Source organism: Hirundo rustica, chromosome 24 (assembly GCF_015227805.2).
Source record: "Hirundo rustica isolate bHirRus1 chromosome 24, bHirRus1.pri.v3, whole genome shotgun sequence".
NCBI lineage: Eukaryota > Metazoa > Chordata > Aves > Passeriformes > Hirundinidae > Hirundo > Hirundo rustica.
Window position 1 is genome coordinate 3,400,358 of NC_053473.1, and position 19,262 is coordinate 3,419,619.

Consider the following 19,262-nt stretch of genomic DNA (forward strand, 5'->3'; position numbering starts at 1 on the left):
GTCTGCTGCCTCCTTCACATCCCAGAGCTCAGACAGCTCAGGGGTTCCATCAAAACACCAGCGAATTTCAGCTCCCATTTCTGGAGTAACTCACATAGTAAAGATTAAGGGGGCCAATTAAATAAAATTCTTCTATCAAAATTTTCACAAGTAAACCAATAACACCCGAATTAAATGCAAAGACACAACATAACCCTCATCTATCCCTTCTGTCCCAACCTTCTACACCACGGTGCCGGGCTGCAGAACCCGGCTCTGCCCGGAGCCCACGCGGGGCATCGGCAACGCGGGGAGCTTTGGCCAAGCCATTCCTCGGAGCCCGGGGTCCCCGCCGGGCACTCACCAGGAAGCGGACATCGTCGAAGCCGTTCAGGAGCAGCTTGCTCTCGTACTGCTGCAGGCCGATGGACTCCAGCCACTCCCCGACGCTCTGCTCCAGCATCCGCGAACCTGACGAGAGAGGAATCGGCAGCCGCTTGAACAGGGAGAAACCGTTCAGGCGGTAGCAGCGGCACTCTGAGGAGGACAGATGGCATTGCCACATCATAGTCATTACCATAAAGAAACTCAAAAAATTATGCTCAGAGTACAACAAATCAGCGGGCAGACAATTCCTCTGGTGTGCACAGAGCATGGACAACAAGCTCGCAGTGCCTCCGCGGGCTCCGGGTGCAGGTCTGTACCGCAGTTCACGCTCAGAAAAGAAACTCCTCGCCCGGGCAAAGATTCGGAGGCGCTGCTGGGGCGCTGGGATCACAGGCACTGCCGTCAGGGCTGGTGAGTTCCTCGCCAGGCAAGCACATGAAGCCCAACCCCACCGGGGATGCGGATCCGCTCCTTGGCTCAGCGGAAGGGGGCGGGAGGAGAGCAGCAAACTTCCACCCGAGGCATTCCCAGGCAGCTGCAGGTGCGAGGGAAGGGAGCGCAGCTCATCCTCTCATCCGCGCACCTCCGGACGCCGCCCCGGCTCAGCGGGGAGCACGGAGCAGCCTGAGAGAAAACAGCTTCATGCAGCCGAGCCAGCTCGGACACGGAGGATGCTCGGGAAAGCAGCGGGAGCCCAGGCAGAGCGGCCGTCCGCGGGAAGACACGCAAGACAAAGGAAGCACAGACTGCAGCAGCGGAGAGGAAGGGCTTGTGCTCTTCCTCCCCAGCAGTCCTGAGAGAGGCAAACCATGGCAAGGGGCTTCGTCTCGCCGTTACTGTGTTATGGGCACCGCAGGCACACGTCCGACAGCCCAGGCTCTGTCATCCTAACGGCGATCCGGTCGCTTGGCATTCCAGCACAGTGCCCGGATCTCTCGGCATTCCAGCACGCTGGCCCCAGAGAGCCCAGCCCCACCTGTGACAGCACAGCCAGGACGGTTCTCACCCAACACTGCTGGTCCTGCCAGGTGCTGGGCACGCACCTGGATTTGCCCTTCCTTCATTTTCTTCAGCCCAGCGCAGCCGCCACATGGAGCCCCTCGCTCAGACGGGGAGCAGCTCTGCAGGAAGGAGGCATCTCGGTTCCCCTGCTTCCGAGCCACGGCAAAAGGAGAAAAGCAAATGCAAGCACACTCTCTCCTCTTCCTGCAGCAGCTCAAGTCCGAGCCGTGCCCTGGCACCTCCCCTTCAGCCTCTGATAAAGGAGATTCCTCCCAGCACCCACGGAAGCCCTGGCAGATGAGCTCTCCCTTCCCTCAGCCCTGGGATGAGTCCAGTGACTTGTTACTCTCCTCTAGTGAACCTCAAGACCTTAAGCATGACCAAAAAAAAGTTCAGAGATCTTCGTTTCATCAGGGAATTTGCTATGCAAGACAGGCAGCTTTTCAGGCTCCCTGACGTGTCTGTTCCCAGCGTGGATGCAAAGAAAAGGATGATCAGGAGACCCCCGTTTGCTTCCTTTGAACCTTCAGGTCAGCTGAAGCAGTTTGGTACCTTCCAGCCAACCCTCCCCAGTGTGCTGCAATGGCTGCACACGCAGAGCTCACGGTGTCATCTGCAGATTCCTGGGGTAATTCCTGCTCTCTGGTCCCGGGGGTTGCTCCTGTGCCGGTATTTGGGAGCGCCGGCAGCAAAGCCAAGATCACAAAAGGCTTCTGCCTCCCTGCCCTGTGCCAGCCCGTGCTCCGGGGCAGCAGCTAAGCCCGGACTGTGCGCCAGGAGCTCCGGCTCGCCAGCGCTCCATCCTCCCCTCCATCCCTTCCCTGCGCCCCGCCGGCGGCTGCGGCGGCTTTGTCTGAGCAGCGAGCCCCACGCTCCACGCTGTCCCTCCCTTCTCCTCGTCCTCTCCCCCCTCCCAGTGCTCCCCCCCGCCGGGAGGAGAGGCAGCGGCTCCGTAACTCTCCGGTGGAAATCACTGACTCCTCAATATTTACTCGATGATGGACAACACGGCTTGGGGCTTTTAAAGAATGATGTCACAGGTCTGCTCCGACAGATCCAAGTGATTTGTGGCTGGCTCAGAATTAATTTATCAAGAGAGAGGTGAGCAAGTGCCTGCTGCCTACCACAGCATTCCTGGGAGCTGTCGGGGTATTGGCAGGGGGAATGAAACCACAGCAGCTCCTTCTGAGCTACTGAATTTAATTTTTAAAATTACTTACTCCATTCAGGCTTGCGTGCACTTGTAAATACATTTCTGCTTTTAAAAGGGAATCCTACAGTGATACCAAGTGCAGGTTTTCTGTTTAAAAAACCCTTTCAAGTCATGACAAAATGAAGAGAGGGAAGTATTTGGAGGGAGGGAATGGAGGGTTTTTCTTTAAAAAGAGAACAGATGCCTAAAACATCCCAGGCTAAAAACAAAGATGCCCCAAATACACCTAATATCTGTGTATTACAAGGATGATAGTATAATAACAGTATTTGTGCCCCCGGCAAGATCCTGATCACAACTTCTGACTGAAACAAACTCCTGTTTCTCAACTCCATCCCTCCCCTTATGCTCCACATTCTGGGAATCCTGCCTTTGAGAGGCCTGCAGCTGGCAGAGAGGGAACCAGTGGGCAGAGCTGGAACGAAGAGGGCATTCCCAAAGCTGTGGTGCCTCCTGCAAGGCTCTTCTCAAGTCCCACAGAACGGAGAGGAAGAGGCTGCCAGGGTTCAGGAGGGGCTTTCAGGTGTTATTGTTTCAGTAACAATCTTGAGTGTGAAGTTTGCATTTGTCTGGAGGATGAAATCGGTGCGTGGGCTGTGCTTGATGAACAGCACCCCACCTGCTCATGGATATTTGGTGAAGAAAGACACAAATGTCTGTCCTAAGGCCAAACTTCCTTAAGAAAAAGGGCAGGTGGAGTTTGGTATCCCTAAAATGATGGTGTTCTTTGACTGCCCAAGCTCCAAGAGGCCTTGCCAGCCCTTACCCACACACAAGGCAGCTGTACAGAGTAACAAACTCCAAACACACAACAAACTCCAAACACACTTATCCCCACAGGAGCTGCCAACAAGGCATTTCACCTTCCCAGACCTCAAGCTAGTCACGAGTTCCAGTATCCTCAAACCTCACTCATTTTAAGGATAAAAGAGCATTTGGGGAGCTCCCTGCAGTTCCCTGCACATTCACCATGACCTGAAGCACAACAGTCCCACAAAGCCCTGTGGAGGAAAAGCCAAATGCGTGGGAGCTCCCAGCGAGGGGCTGGCAGAGTTCTGCCTGCTCCAGGGAAAGGAGGGACAAACAGGGAATGTGCCCAGGAGAAGATCTGCACACGAGGGATCCCAAACTGAGTGTGACAGAGCACAGCCCATGGGAACACCCTCAGCTCCAGGACAGGGCAGCTCCTGTGCCCACCTGCTCCAGGGTGGGCATCCTGCTGAGGGCTCCCTGCACAGCTGCAGGTCTGCAGCAGCACTGGCTCTTCCTCTCCTCTCCATGTCAGACCTTTCCCTGGCGCTATCGATCCATCAGAGCCCGGACCGGCGCAGGGGGGGCTGGCAGAGCACAAACCCACACGGAGCTTCAACTCCTCTGCAAAACCACCTGACCCTGGAATGCAGAGCCTGAATCAGGCTCAACTCCCACTGGGCTCCTCCTCACCTAAGCAAAAACCTGAGTGACAAATGGATATGAGGTGAGCAGTGTCACAGCCCGTGTGAGCTGCGTGTGTGGATCTGCATTAGCATCTCATCAGGAGGAGCTGCTGCCCACCCCGAGTCAGAGCTGCTCTGCTGCAGCAGTCTGGAGGTGAAGGATTTAAAAGGACACAATCCCTCGTGGTGGCAGCTCTCCAGCAAGCTTCAGTTCTGCTTTCGCTCATGATTCAAAGGCAGAGAAGGGAATTCACATTTCAAGTGTCCTCCAAGAGCCTTGTTCAGTGGGTATCAATACCTGCAGGGCATTGAAATGCCCAGGATCACCCACCCCGAGGCACCTGTGCACAAAGGACACAGCCACCATGGCACCCACCCTGACCCACCACTGGCACCACCCAGCCCTGCCCAGCACAGCTGCTGCCCTCACAGAAAGAGCTGGGAGGAAAATCCTGCAGCTGCATTCTGGAAAATTAAAGGAATCTTCCCAAGGAGCGTAGAATTAAAATTGCTGGCAGCAGCATTGAGCATCATGTGGGAACCCAGGTCTGCTCCTCCTGTGCCCAGAGCATTCCTCTCCCTCCCAGAGCCAAAGCAGGTTAAAGACATCCACACACAGGAGCCAGCACCTTGTTTGTGTGCAGAGCACAGGCAGGACAGACAGACACATGCTGGGTACACTACCTGAGATCCTGTGCTGCTCCTGGGAAAAGTCAATGCCTTCTCCGATGGAACTCATGATCTTTTCAATCTGGAAATAAAAAAAGCACGTGTTGCATTATTCATAAAGCCTCAGGAAAAGGTAAAAGCAGCCCAGGATTTCACCTCCCACGTGACAGCTGAAGAAATCCAGGATGTTAAGGTATCTCTGAACCAGAAGAGGTACCCTGAACATCTTGCCTGGGTCGGTTTTTGTTGGGATGGATGGCTCAGAAGGGATATGTAGAGGTTGATGCTCTGCAGAGCCTTCCCTTCCACAACTTGCCAGTGCCTGGAAATAAAAAGCTTCACCAAAACCATCCCTCTGGAGCACAGCCTGGGGGTAAGAAGGAGCCCCACACTCCTCACTCACCCTGGAGGAGCACACAGCCCCCTACACCGGCAGTGAAGCTGCAGCAAAGCTGTCACCCACTCCTCCCCAGCAAGCAGACCAGGAGCTCGGCTTCCCCACACTCTGTCTTGTTGGGCATTTTTGTTTTGGCTTGATTTACTTTTTTAAACCACCACATTTCCCCAGTCCTATGCGTGGAGCTGTGCTCCCAGCAGAGCAGGTGCTTCCAAAGATCCTTTGGGACAGCAGCATCATGGAGCAAATGCCTGAAGGACCCGGGAGAGGGAGCAGGAGACAGCTCCAGCTCTGAGGAAGTGACTCACAGTCAAAGGCAAACTGCTCCAGGCAAACCTCAGGCAATGAGGAAGAAAAGGTTCAAACTCTGCTGGAATGGATCTGAGTCCCTTTAAGAGCTGCATAGAAATGTCTGCATTTGCCACACGCACAAAAGAATAAATTAATGCAGGTTGCAATTCCCCGTGAACCTAAAGGAGTCTTCCTTAAATGAGAAGAGAAACTTTTCAAGCAATTCTTGAGCAGAATTTGTAAACTGAGGTGTGCAGTGCAGTGGTGCAGAGGGAGAACTGACAATTCCCAGGTTAGTCTGTAAGAGGAAAGACCTGACAAACTGCAGCTCAGCTGGTCAGTTCAGACACTTCAATAGTCACAGCACTGAACATCACTGTTTCCCAAAGAGCAACACACTTGAGAGGCTCAGGGCTGGTTGCTTACCCCAAACTTCAGTCTATAACTGAGCAGGGGAAAAAAAAAAAAAAAAAAAAGTAAAAAGTAAAAAGTAAAAAGTAAAAAAAAAGTGCCTCCAGTAAGACTCCTGAAAGGAAATCTCCCAAGCAAACACCCCTGTGAGGCACTTCTGAGTGGCTGCTGCTGAATGCAAAGTGACTGGCCACAGAGTGGGGGAATAAACCTCAGCTCTTACTCAACCTTTTTTCTCCTGGTCATTTAAGGACATATTTGGGGAAGGAGTCCAAGTTTCCCTGGACTTCACCCCTGGCTGCCTCTGCCCTGCTTGGCTCCCAGTGTGACGCTGTGTTTGGTGCAGCTGCACGAGTCCCCAAGCACCCCTCTGGTGTGAGCAGCTCCTGGGGATGCTGTGAGAGGATCTGACTGCCCTGCACACTCAGGGGCAGCTGGGAGCTGAGCTCTACCAAAGATGGGTTTTGGGGAAACAACAAAAAAATCCTTAAAAGAATCCTGCCAATACAGATCTCCAGGAAGTCCTTCCTTCTGCAGGGAGCAGCGGGCAATGCACTTGCAGTGTTAAATCTCACCAGGGAGCAGGCAGCCCTGTGAGCTGTAACAGCTGTTAAGGATGTAGATCCTCTGCCCCTGGAAAACCATGAGGATGAGCACTTCTGCTGGGCTTGAAATACAGCTAATGCCCATTTACTGGGAGATTTGAAAATCAGCCTGGGAAAACAATCAGAATCCCAACTCATACAGAAAAGGGAAGTATGAGCTAAAAAGAAACTCCAGTTAGGAGAGGTTTGGAGTCAGTGGACACATGGATCCTGTCCTAGGGCAAAAGCACTCTTTGCTCCTCGGCCCCTGGACACAGCCAGGACATGAATGTGACCTTTGCTGGAACTGCTGGGAGACACCTGAGGCCTGCTGGATTCATTCCAACAAGAACCACCAAAGCAGATGGTTCTGACCCCCAAAGCAGCAAACACTCTCCAGCAAACCCTTCGAATTTCACAGTGCCCTCAAATGCCATGATGTCCATGCAGGACTGGAGGGAAACACAGGGATGGTGCAGAACCAGCCCCGTCCCCAGGTAACACCAAGGGCCTGGCACTGCCTGTTCCACCCCCTTCCATGGACAGACACAGAGCCCGAGCTGCAGAGGATTTCTGGGACACTGCTGCAACCCTGAGCGATTGCTGCACAATTTAGGCCCTGAGGTCAATTCAGTACAAGCTTCAGAAGTTTGAGAACATTAAACTTTGCAGATTGGTGTCCATCAGCTTCAGGACAAGGTACATCCCTGAGCTGGAGCTGGTCTTGTACCTTGTCTGGGAATCTCTAGCTGGATCCAAATCACAAATTAACTCTGAGGCCACGTTCCTTTGTTTCCTTCGTGCTGCCCTCTCCTAATTTGAGAGAGACTTGACGCTGTCCAGGCTCACCCCCAGCACTGCCAGCTCTGCAGTCCCAACACCGCCTTGAGGACTTGCAGGTGCCTCTGAAGCACTGAAACACCCACGACCTTTTCCTCAAAAGCAGGGAATTGCTTTGTGCTATATAAAACTGAATGGAAATGAAACAATCACGTGGCAGAGGATTACCTTTCACAGCCCTCCTCTGCCAAGTGCCGGTCACAGTTACGCACGGCCCCAGCAATCACCATTAACGCAGAGGGAAATCCTGCCCTGCCCTCGGCTCTCCACGAAAAGCAAACGCCTCAAACAGATTCACACACCGCCTCAAACACGGGTTTATGGCTGACCAGCTTGATTTAACTGTTAGGAGGCCGCAAAGAGAAGAATGAAGGGAAGGATAAGCCTGGAGAGGGAACCGCTGCTTTAGAGCATCCCTATCCTCTGCAGCCTTCCCTCAGCTGCACTCCAGCACGGACGTGGGGCTGAAGAGAAGATACCTTGAAAATAGCCTACGCTACAGCTTTTTAGGCTGTTCTTTCCCACTGGTTAATTATTAAAATACAAAAATACCATGTTTAAATATAGCGCTGCAGATCAGACTTAGCTGTAGCCTGAACACTCAGTTCCGATTTGTTTTGGCTTAACCTGTGTTTTTCCACTGAAGCACCAAGTGCCCATCTCTGGTTGTGCTGTGGGGTCGGTTTGGGGTGGAGATTTTATGGTTTATTTGTTTTAAAGCCACGGAAATAAAACCACAAAACGCTTCCGCCTTCTATAATAATTATATAAATCGTATCTGTTATCCCTAATGCAGAGGGGCAGCTGGCTCCATGCTGGGACAGTGAGGGTGAGTCAATGTGTCCTCAAACCCCACCAGGAAAGGAGAAACTCCTGCAGCTGAAGCACTCTGGGAGAAGGAAAGGCTGCAAGGATGGGAGAGTGTCCCTCATTAACCCCACAGCAGGAATGTGCCTGGAAGGAGCTGTGGAGCAGTAAACAGGATTGGAGCTCTTGGATCTATTTTCACATTTGCCTACATTTGGTGAAAGATACAAATGCCCCGAAAAAAGGAGCTGGGTGCGGCCCAGAGTCCGGGGCGAGCTCTTCCAGGCAGGCAGGCGGCCATGGGAACATAGCAACTGGCCAGTGACTCCAAAACACAACCTGACTCAGAACAAACTATCCTGAGCACGGTTCTGCTAACACAGAAAGAGACATTTATTTGCAGAAGGCGAGCGAGGCCAAGCCAGCCTCGTGGCATGCTGAGGTCTGTCCTGCTGCAGGACAGGAGACATTTCCACAGCAGAGTCCTGCACAGTAATTCCCCACCTCACAGTGCTCATGGCAGGAGCAGCCAATGGCTTCTTACGTGGGCAGGATGCAGGATGGCTCCTCTTCTCTGATCCCAGCCTGCAGGAGCAGCAGGGACCCAGAGATGGACAGGTCCCACACCTCTGGGACCCTACAGTGACCCCCCGTCCCTGAGGGCACTCAGTGTCCTGCAGAGGCTCTGCTCCACAGCCAGCCCTGATGGATGCCAAGCCATAGTGCCCATTCTGATCTCTCCAGCTCTTCTTCCCCAAGCCACTGCTGAAGTTTGAAGCCAAGGAATCCACTGAGAGAGACTGAGGGCCATTAAACCAGCCCCAGTGCTTCAGTCCCCAGAATAAAGAGCTTCACACAACAGGGGCCGTCTGCCCACACACACGAGAGGAGCCTCATTTGGACAGCACCAGATTGACCATCACTCTGTCAGGGTCACACTCACCCAGTCTTGGAGGCATCTTGATGCTCTTGGAGCTTTCTGAAAGGAGCTTCATAAAACCTCACCTTACAGTCACCATCAATGCAAATGCAGAAGTTTGTTCTCAGTCTCTGCACGCAGCGTCAGAGACTGCCAAGGACACAGCAAGGTCACCCTGAGAGAGCTAAAATCACAGAATCCTCAGACAGTTTGGGTTGGAAGGAACCTTAAAGCTCATCCAGTTCCACTCACTGCCATGGCAGGGACACCTCCCACTATCCCAGGCTGCTCCAAGCCCTGTCCAGCCTGGCCTTGGACACTTCCAGGGATGGGACAGCCACAGCTTCTCTGAGCACCCTGTGCCAAGTTGTGGGTCAATGTCTTCTGCTTCCTTCCCAAACTGGCAGCCTAAAAATCACCAGTGATCCCTGAGCACCAGGAAGGGAACCTGCAGTGCACCTGCACAGGCATCAGCCTCTGAGCAGCAAAGTTACTCAAATAAAGGTCTGTAATTAAATAAAACCACACAGAACCAAGTGCACGCTATCTGCCATATGGAGGGCATTAGTGCACTATAATGACACCCTGCAGCAGGAGTATAATTAAGAATATAGCAGGATTCCCATTATAAATCCTTATTACTGAGGGTTCATAACCTACTGTACAAACCCGCCCGGGGCTCAGGCTCAGCAGACAAGAGCAGCTCCAGCAGCAGATTTCAGTCTCAAAAGCTACTTACAAAGTTGGTGGAAAGGTTATCACTCTTTTAAATTTCTGCAGTTCCAGGAGAACATCAAGAGTTAAGACTTCATTATTTCCAAGCTTTAACAGCTGGGGGATGGGGCAGATTTGGTTTAACATTATAAAAAAAAGCCCAAAACCCAAATAAGCTGCTTCTACAGTTTCAAACCCCTTTGACCACAGCAAACCCCCCAGTGATGATGTGAGCAGCCCCTGGGCACACAGCAAACCCCCCAGTGATGATGTGAGCACCCCTGGGCACAGCAAACCCCCCAGTGATGATGTGAGCAGCCCCTGGGCACACAGCAAACCCCCCAGTGATGATGTGAGCAGCCCCTGGGCACAGCAAACCCCCCAGTGATGATGTGAGCAGCCCCTGGGCACAGCAAACCCCCCAGTGATGATGTGAGCAGCCCCTGGGCACACAGCAAACCCCCCAGTGATGATGTGGGCAGCCCCTGGGCACACAGCAAACCCCCCAGTGATGATGTGAGCAGCCCCTGGGCACACAGCAAACCCCCCAGTGATGATGTGAGCAGCCCCTGGGCACACAGCAAACCCCCCAGTGATGATGTGAGCAGCCCCTGAGCACAGCAAACCCCCCAGTGATGATGTGGGCAGCCCCATCACAGCCCAGCAGGTCAGCTCTGAGCTCCAGGGGAGAACCATGGACACGTGAGGTCGACAGATGATGCTGGGGCAGCACAGAATCACTGATACTTCCATTCTGCACCAATACCACAGCAAACCTCACATTACTGACTGATACTGCACCCCTGGAGGAGGAAGGGAGGCTGCTCAGACTCAGCTGGGATGTGTCCTGGAGCACAAGAATGGCAGGATCCAACCAGCATGTCTGAAAGGGATGGAGCAAGAGTGGGATCTGGGGTGATACCTGCTGACTCCTCAATACAGGTACAGACCTGAAAAATTTGGATTTAGGCCATGAATCTCATTTCTAAGTTGGTGACAGCCCATAAACCACTTCTGGTTCAGTTTATGATGCCTCAGCTCCTGTTCTCCCATTGCCATCCCATGGAGCACGCGGCTCATATTTCACCACTCAATATATTCCATGTCTCCAAAAGACACCAGCCTGTATGAACTCAGCATAACAAACACCAGAGGCCTGGAAAACATAATGCTCCATTGATTAATTCAAAGCTAAACTGCACCAGGCAGTTGTTCACGGCACATTTGAGCACTCGAACCCAGAGTTGCTGTGCTCCATCCTCCCCCAGCAGCCTCCCATGCAGCACAGGGACTTGCTGAATTTATTTCAAATCATTCTGCAACTGTTCGCCAGTGATAAAGGCAAACACATTTTCTGGCTTAATATGGTCTCTGAGAAACTCATTTGGATGGGGACCAGGGCCTGTTGCTTCATGCCACTCTCCAGCTTGTGTTTTTGTACAAATCCCAAAGTTACAAATCCAAACACGTACCAAAAGGAACTTACGGTATAAACTCGAATTTCACAACAGTGTGTGATGGATCTGCAGTATCACGGCCCTCCAAGTATCAATGTTGTTTTGACAAACGTTAAAATCCAACGCTGACACGATAAAGAGAATGGCCAAACGCAGCGACACATCTGCCCACAGCAGGGAAACAACTGGACAAGGCTACTCTGAGTCACAATAAAAAAGGCAAACCCCCAGAAAGCATTGAATCAATTCACTATCTTTCCATATTCCTGCATCCTAACACAAACCCCAAAGCAACACAAGGTCCTCAAGCAAGGCTGGCTCTGGTCTGTGGGAGCAGAGTGAAGCCGCTCCAGGCTGGAGAGAGAGATTTAAAGACTTTATCTCAAATAAAAGCTTCACAAGTGCTGGAAGATGCGACGTAAAGCGGAAAGGAACATAATGAAGGACTGGATTTAGTAAGGACATTGCAGCCGGGCATTTCTGTTCCTGAAAAACAAAAATGTCCCCAAAATGCCAATGATCACAAGGTTGTTACATAACCAAAACATCCGTCAGAGCACAAGAATCAAAAAAGGCTTCTGATTCACAAATATTGAGTTCACACACTTGAGAAGCTCCCAGAAGCACACACAGAGGTGGATGGAGCTGCTGCACCGGCAAATATCACCCCTGTTGTGTCCAACCCTCGCTGCTGGAACAAAGCATGCCTGGTCTTTACATTTGCCTTTCAGCACACCGGTTTTCCTGTAAAACCAGTAAATTGTCTTACACTGGCTTGGATTGGCTCAATTCCACATTGGCTCACAATTCCAGCAGGCTGGGCCATCGCAGCGGATTTAAAAACGGTGGGAACACAAAAGCTTCCACTTCAAAAAGTTCATCAGGCTGGAGGAAATCTCACCACTGGGGGCAAAGAGAGGAGGTTGGACATGAGGGGTGATGTAAGAATTCCTGACCTTAGCACAGGAAAAACAGGAGGAAACATTGGGATCTGGAGACAATAGAATAATCAGCTCAATAATTAAGCTGATTAAGAGCCTGATGGCCATACTTGTTTAGCAGAAATCAAGACCAAAAATACTGACCCCACTACTTCTTCTGCCCCAGACAAAAGTGAATTACAGCTGTGTCAGGCAAAGGGGGAAACCGGAATGTGAGCTGAGGCGAGGGTCAGGGGACACCCGGGGACAGTTCCAGCCACCCTGCCTGCTCCCACCAGCCAAACCCAGGGCAAGCTGAGATCTGAACACCTGAACCAAGAGAATAAATGAAACATTTTGGGAGGCAGAGGCTGACCCCGAGCTTTTACACCACGCGATTTCACCAGGCACAAACCCAGCAGCTCTTCCTGAGTAACAAGGGGAATATTTGCATTTTCTTTCAACGGTGCTGCCTGGCAGCTCTGAATTTCAACTCCTGGGTGTTTTAAGGCAGTGGCAGGTTTTGCATCAAAAGCTTTCCAGAAAGTTTTACATTTCAATGCAAATGTTCTTAATCCTCCACAGTAAGCCTGCAATTAAGACACTGATTCCACAGGGTACTGCAGCACCCAACAATCCAGACAAAGTTTAAAGGCACCCACCCCCAGCAGCCACAGCCTCCATCAAGCTGCTTCCCAGCTCCGAGCCTGAGGTGGAAGGCACCACAGATGAACCACCTGCCCCTGGCAGCCCTCCTTAGGGACATCAACAGCCCCCAAACGGGACAGGAACTGGTGAAACACCACATCCATGGGCACTGCAGATGAACAGATAGTGCCATAGACAGCGACACAAAATTCATTAGTTCTTTAACTAATTCACTTGAAGGGAAAAGTGGTGGACTGTGCACCTCCTTTTATTCTAAAAAACCATAAAGTAACGTGCATGTTTTATTCAGTTCCCTGATTTTTTTTTTTTTTTAAAGGGCATTTAATCTCCTCTTAGGAGGACTTAAGCCAAAACACAGAACTACAACCTCATTTTGGGAGATGGATATTGGAACCTCCAAAATTCAAACCCAGCATTGGAACAGGTGACTTGATAGCAGGCAGCTGGAAGTGGAGGACGTCAGGGGATGTTAAGGGATGTCAGGAGCCAGGTCTGAGGCTAATTCCCAGCAGCCTTCCTTGTTCTTTGCCCTGATCATTTAACAGATCGTTTTTGTTACCAGCACCTAGGAGGCAGAGGAGCAGCCCCAGGCCTTGACTGCAGACATCCCTGCTCGGAGTCTGGAGCATGGAGCAGGCTGAAGAGCAGCTCTGGAGCTGCAGAGCAGCAGCAGGTTAATCTGCCCTGAAAAGGGGCCTGGCAGTGGGGCTGGGGGCCAGAGCCCCCCTCCCTCCGAGGTGCAAATACAGCTTGTTCTGTGCCAACCCCACTCATCCCCACATGCTCAATATTCAGGAGCCAATGATGAAAACCAAATCCATCACTTCAGCCCTCAGACAGGTTTGGAAACATTCAAATATTTACGCTGACAGAGTTCTACCCTCTCACATACCTCCAACCCTGCTTCCCCCTGAGCAGGACTGAGCATTCTCAGTCCTCACCTCTCCGGGCAACACGTGCACGTTTGATGTAAGAGTTTTTCTGCCTTGCTCACACAGAAATCCCCCCTGACAGCACCACGTGTGCATTGCCACCCCCAGCAAGGAGCAGGGGGTCAGGAGCAGATGGGGCAGGGGCTGAACGGGCTCCTGGACAGCACAGAGCAGCTCTGGGCCAGGTCCTTGGAGCTGGGGAGCTGCAACTGGCAACAGGGATGAGTTTGCCAAGTGAATCATTCCTTCCCCATCCCACCCTTCTGGCAAAGCCAGCACCACCTTCCACTTCCAACAAAGGGCATTGGCAGCGCTCGGCCAGGGCAAGGACGTGACCCTTTGCTGACAAGCAGCAGATTTTCTGCTGTCCCCTGTCAGCCACCACAGCCCAGAGCAGGGTCAGCTCAGGCTCTGCTGCGGATCTCATCTGTCCAGGGACACCACAGATCCCTCCCCAAGCCCCTGTGCCCTGCTCAGACACTCCTACTGCTGGCCAGAGCAGCAGGCAGAGTCCTCAGCTTGCTGGGTACGGCTGGGACCCACAGAGTGCTGCACAAGGATCACTCCTCTCCTTAGTCACCTGCATAAAGGCCATTAAAATTAATAGAATAATCTAAATCTGGCACTGTTTCCCCTCAGCACAGAGGGAAAGCCAAAACATTGCTAACAGGGGTGGCTCAACAAGGTTTATATTGCCCTGGTAAATGCAGAGGCTGCAAGTTCCACCCAATTCTAAGCAGCTGCATTATCCCATCCAGGGAACTAATTCAACACAATTCTGCACAACCACAGAATCACATTTATGCTCAAATCTCACTGTTGCCATTATGACCAGCCAGACTTTTTTAAAAGTGAGACCTGCCCCATTGCAGACAGATGTGAATTTCTCACATTCTTTCTCTGATTTCCTCACCTAAACATGAGAGGAAGGAAAAGCAGATTCCTCTCCCTGGGCTTGTCCGGCTGCCTCAGGGGAAATGAGGGATTTGTTTACAGGCAGGAGGAAGCAGCTCCGAGGGTTCATCTGAGCAGAGGAAGCAGAGGCAGCGCAGGCAGCCCAGCACTTGACCTCTGCTACCAGAGCAGTCGTGCCAAAGGCTTCTGCCCTTTCAGTGTCTGCTGCAAACAGCTCAGATAAAAGCACATGGAATTATCCAGCCCTCCCAAAGAACCCTCTGCTGCAGAGCCTTTCCCTAAGCCATGGTACAACTGACCTGGGCAATTAACAGCAAAGCCTCTCCAGCCCAAGCAGCTGCAGAGCAAAATAACTATTTGGCAACCCTGAGACCCGGCAGGGAGTGAGGGGGAGGCAGAGAACGGACTCAGGGATGGATTCTCACGTCGCTCTTAGCATCTCTAAATACCTCCCTCTTCCCCAGATGATAATTTTCTCTCTGAGTCAGGGTTGGAGAGGCAGCTGAGCATCAGCCAGTGCAGGGGCACAACCCTCCCCCGGGTCTCCACGCCCGGCACACGCTGCTCCACACCCCCAGCACCACGCCAGGGGCTTTAGTTCCTTTCAGAGTACAAAGAGCGGTTCATCCCAGCTTATCATCTCTTCTGCAGCCCCAGCACAGAATCATCCCCAAAGAATGTTTCAGTAATGCTGCGGTGCTGAATTTCAGAGGGACACTTAATCTTGCCCCAGTGGCTCTCCAGGGCCAACTTTCTGAGCATGAAATATTTAACTGTCCGTGGGCGTCCGATTTGATAATAAAGTGACTGCTAACCAGCCGCTGAAATGAGCGTGTGAGGAGGAGAGCAGGAGCTATCAAATGCACAAACCAGCCTAATTACTGTCTTCCTTCCATCCCCATGAACTCCTGGGCACTGCTCACACCCCCCAGCAGCAGGGACCCAGCAACACAACACTTCCAAGACATGGGGATATTCAACAGGGAAGAACTGGAAGGAGGAAATCAGGAGAAAGGTTGGTGGGGGGCATTGTTATCGAGTCTTTCTCATTTTGGGGATCTGAAAACATATCTGGCTCGCCTAAAAGAAACCAAGCCCTGTATTTGAGCAAAAAACTTTAAAACTGCTTGCAATTCTGCTACTCCCCCACTCCAATGACCTTTATCTTTTTGCATTTAACACCTTGCAGACTCCCAAGCGAGCATGTGCCTGTTAGTGCCTTGTGAGAGTCAGCGAAGCAACGGAACCCACCCAGGAGCCCTGGAGGCAGCATGGCAGAGGGGAGCTCCCACTGCACAATCGTTCCCGGCACAGAGGCTCTTTAGCAAGCTCGGCCTTACCTCATCCCACTCCGAAGCGAAGGATGGGGACTTCTCCAGCCGCTTCTTCCCGGTGCTGCAGTTGGAGAGCGATTCGCTCCGGCTCCCCATGGCATCGTCCTCCGTCGGCGAGCAGGTCAGCAGGTCAGAGTCCGACTTGGACAAGCTGCGGCTGAGTTTGAGCTCGGCTTTGGGCTTGCTGCCCGCGTGGGCTCTGCCCACAGCTCTGTCCCCCTCCGGCTCAGCACCGCCGGGGTGCTGCGGCACGTGGGGCGTGACTACGGCTGCGGGATCCGCCCGGCTGACGTGCTGCACCGTGGCGTACACCACCGTCTGCGTGGGGTCCGGGGAGCTGCTCCGTGCCGGTCCTGACGAGGGGAACTCGGCATCCTCCAGCTGCATAGCAGAGGGGTGGCTCGTGGCTTCCGTGTCCCCGCTCTCCGCGGAGGAAGCGAGCCTGAAAGGGTCCTCGCTTATCTCACAGATCGGGGAAGAGCCGTGGAGCAACCCTGAAAACTGCTCTGGCACCTGGATGTCCTGGCTCTCAGCAGAGTCCTGGCCGCGGCCGCCGCTGCTCCTCCTGTGGTCTTCAAGGGGATGAAAATAGAGAGGAGGGGGGAAATTAAAAACACGGAAGAAGAAGCAGCAAAATTCCAGCCCTCTCCCTGCCCTGCCTAAGCAAGGGAGGGAGAGATAAAGAGAGAACAGTTCCGTATTGTTCCGCGTGCTCCACTTGTACCCAAAGTCGTGGCATTTATGAAATTCCAAACACTGGCCCGATTTACGCAATCTGGCAGCTCTCCGTGTTTTTTATTCCTGTTAACACTAACTATCAGGCCTTGCTATATAAGGCCAAGAGAAGTGCTAACTATATCCTGCAGAGAGAGCAAGTGAGGTGGGAGCAGCAGAGACGGAGGCTCCTGGAACATCTGATCCCTTTCCATAAAGGCCAAAGCGTTATTTAGAGCCGCGCGCCCGGCTCTTGGCACGAGCTGCAGGGTGGGAAAACGCCTGGACTGTAATCGACCTGCGAGTTCCAAAATCCGCTCCCAAAAAAAAACCCCACTGCTTCCCTCCCTAGTGGCTTCCGAGTTTAACCTCTCCTCCCTGCTCAGGGGAGAGAAATAAACAGTTTATGCAAGGAAAAAAAAAAAAGCTTGAGCAAAAAGTCTCTTTTGCAATGAACTGAGCACGGAGTGGTCAGAGCTGGTGGAGCACCGGCTGTCCCAGAAATGTGACACTGCCCCAGCAACCTTAATATCAGGTACCAGGGTCCTGCATAAACCATGAAGAATTGAATGATCCCAAGTGCTGAGCACACACACACACTCACCTTCGTCACAGCTGAACGAGCATTTCAACTGCAAAAGCAAAACTTTGTCAAGCCAACAAGTCTAACTTTGGTTTCCTAGGATTCCTTCCTCCTCCCAGCATTGCTTGTGAATTTTAACTGCTTCCATTTAGTGCTGAAGAAATTCTTCAGTCTGAGGACTAAAAATTGATGCTGCAAGGGAACAATACAGTGAAAGGCTCCGATAATGAGGCTCTGAAGTGCAGGGAGGATGTTTGGATGTGAAGAGGAAATCACTTGCTTTGCAGAGAGCAGCTCTGGGAAGCCAAGGCAAAGGAACCCTCCTTTCCGTGAGCAAAATAATGAGTTCTACTCTAACTAAAATCAGCCTGTTAGCAGCAGCAGAGAGCCCTACTCAGCTCCCAGCACCTTTCTAGCACCAAGCCTGACCAGAGGATTATCAAACACCAATACCTGTTGGGCTTTGTGGTCTGAGCTCACACCAGAAATGGACAGGAAAGGGCTGAATCAGTCATTTGCCTTTGTGTGGGGGTCCCAGGTAGCCCGTGCCTGCTGAGCATGGTGAGGCCCTCTCACAGGCACAGAAGGCCAGGAGCAGCCACAGCCCTCACTGGGATCAAGTGATGTGAGGGATTATCTCATCCTGGATCCTATGAGTTAGAGATTCCAGGACAGTGAAGTAGTTGTTGACTCTCTTGCACAGGCACATAAACCACCAGTTCTGTGGCTGGAGCTGCCAAGGGGGAGGCAGGTCCCAGTGCTGGCTGAGCAGCAGCAGCACCCCAGATTACGAAGCCAGACTAAACCCAGTCACTTTGCATAAAGCTCTGAAGCTCCAGTGCTGGAGAGAAACCTCAGAGGACAAACCTCAGATGAGATCAGATGTGCTGCACTCACAGGACAGGCTGGTACTAATGCAAAGCCACAGAGCAAGACAGCAGTGATGGGACAGTCACAAAAACCTGTGGGGAAAGAAAAACTTTTGCAGTTTTTCTTCCCAACCTCTTCTCCTCCTTGGAAACCATTTCCTCCATGCCCCAGCCGAACCTTTACTGACATTTCTGCTGAAGGCAGAGAGGCGGCTGGCCAAAGTTTGTGCCACGTGCTGCAACACTTGAGTCCAGCCAGAACAAAGTGCTCCAAATCCAGCTCCAGCACCTCACAAAAGGGCTCCTGTTGGACAGGAATCCCAGCCACCCACTCATCTGTGAGCTGAAGAGGGACTCTGAAACACAGGGCAGCTGCCAGGGAAGGAAGGGATGGAGCGAGAGCAACAGCACTTGCTCAGAAGTTGTGAGAAATATCTTGAAGGAGACATTTCAGAGCCTGCCCTGAAAGCTGCAGACAGAAGAACTAACGTCATCTCAGTCTTTTTGTCAATGAGGTGCATGCAGCAGGAACGTGCAGGGCTCTCCAGGCCTCTCCTTTTAGGGGATCTGAAAGAATCATCCTCCTCCAGTTACACCTGAGTTACACTCAGAAAGGTCCTTAGCACAGGGACTCCTGCCCAGCTCCCTCCACTGATTTTACACCCCAGCACAGATCATTTGACAGATCCTGTCTTTTTCAGCCACAGCCTTATGCAGTTTTCACCCACAGGAGGGGCTGCTCCCAGCCCTTCCTGGGTACAGACTGTCTGCATCCCAGGGAGGATTCCAGTAAGAGCTTCCCTGCCAGCAGCCTGAAGACTCCAGATACGAAGCACTTCCCTAAACACTCCAGGCTAAGCTGTAACTACCCTGCCTCCACGGGATTTTTTTCCCTATATATCAGCAGCAGGATTTGTCTCATGACCCTGGATTAGGAGAATGAAGCTGTTCCTGCAGCTGCTGCCTGCTCAAGCTCCCCAACCTTAAAATTAGTAAGAGCATACAGCAGCCCTGATTTGCACGTGGAAAAGGCTGCCCATGTTATATCACGCCAGAATTTGTCAAGTGAGGAGCAGGCGAATCTCCCTCCTGTGAAACAGAAGGTCAGAGGAAGAAGCTGGCCTTGAGGGGTGTAAAAATATCTTTCACCTACAGCAGAACTGAAACACAGGTCCATTCCACAGCCAGCTACCCCGTGTGGAACCCAGCTGAGGATGGCA

The 19,262-nt window shown here is 52.2% G+C and overlaps 1 protein-coding gene across 8 annotated transcripts in view; it reads right to left on the reverse strand.

Moving 5' to 3' along the window:
• The window catches only part of ANKS1A (ankyrin repeat and sterile alpha motif domain containing 1A), a 77,008-nt gene that overhangs the window by 21,848 nt on the left and 35,898 nt on the right, over nt 1-19,262 (reverse strand). For all 8 annotated transcript variants that reach the window (XM_040085679.1, XM_040085675.1, XM_040085678.1 and 5 more), the window contains 3 exons: nt 15,883-16,448; nt 4,702-4,768; nt 344-450 (listed from right to left, as the gene is read on the reverse strand). In XM_040085679.1, the coding sequence (XP_039941613.1) occupies nt 344-450; nt 4,702-4,768; nt 15,883-16,448 (740 nt within the window). The remainder of the gene's footprint in view (nt 1-343; nt 451-4,701; nt 4,769-15,882; nt 16,449-19,262) is intronic.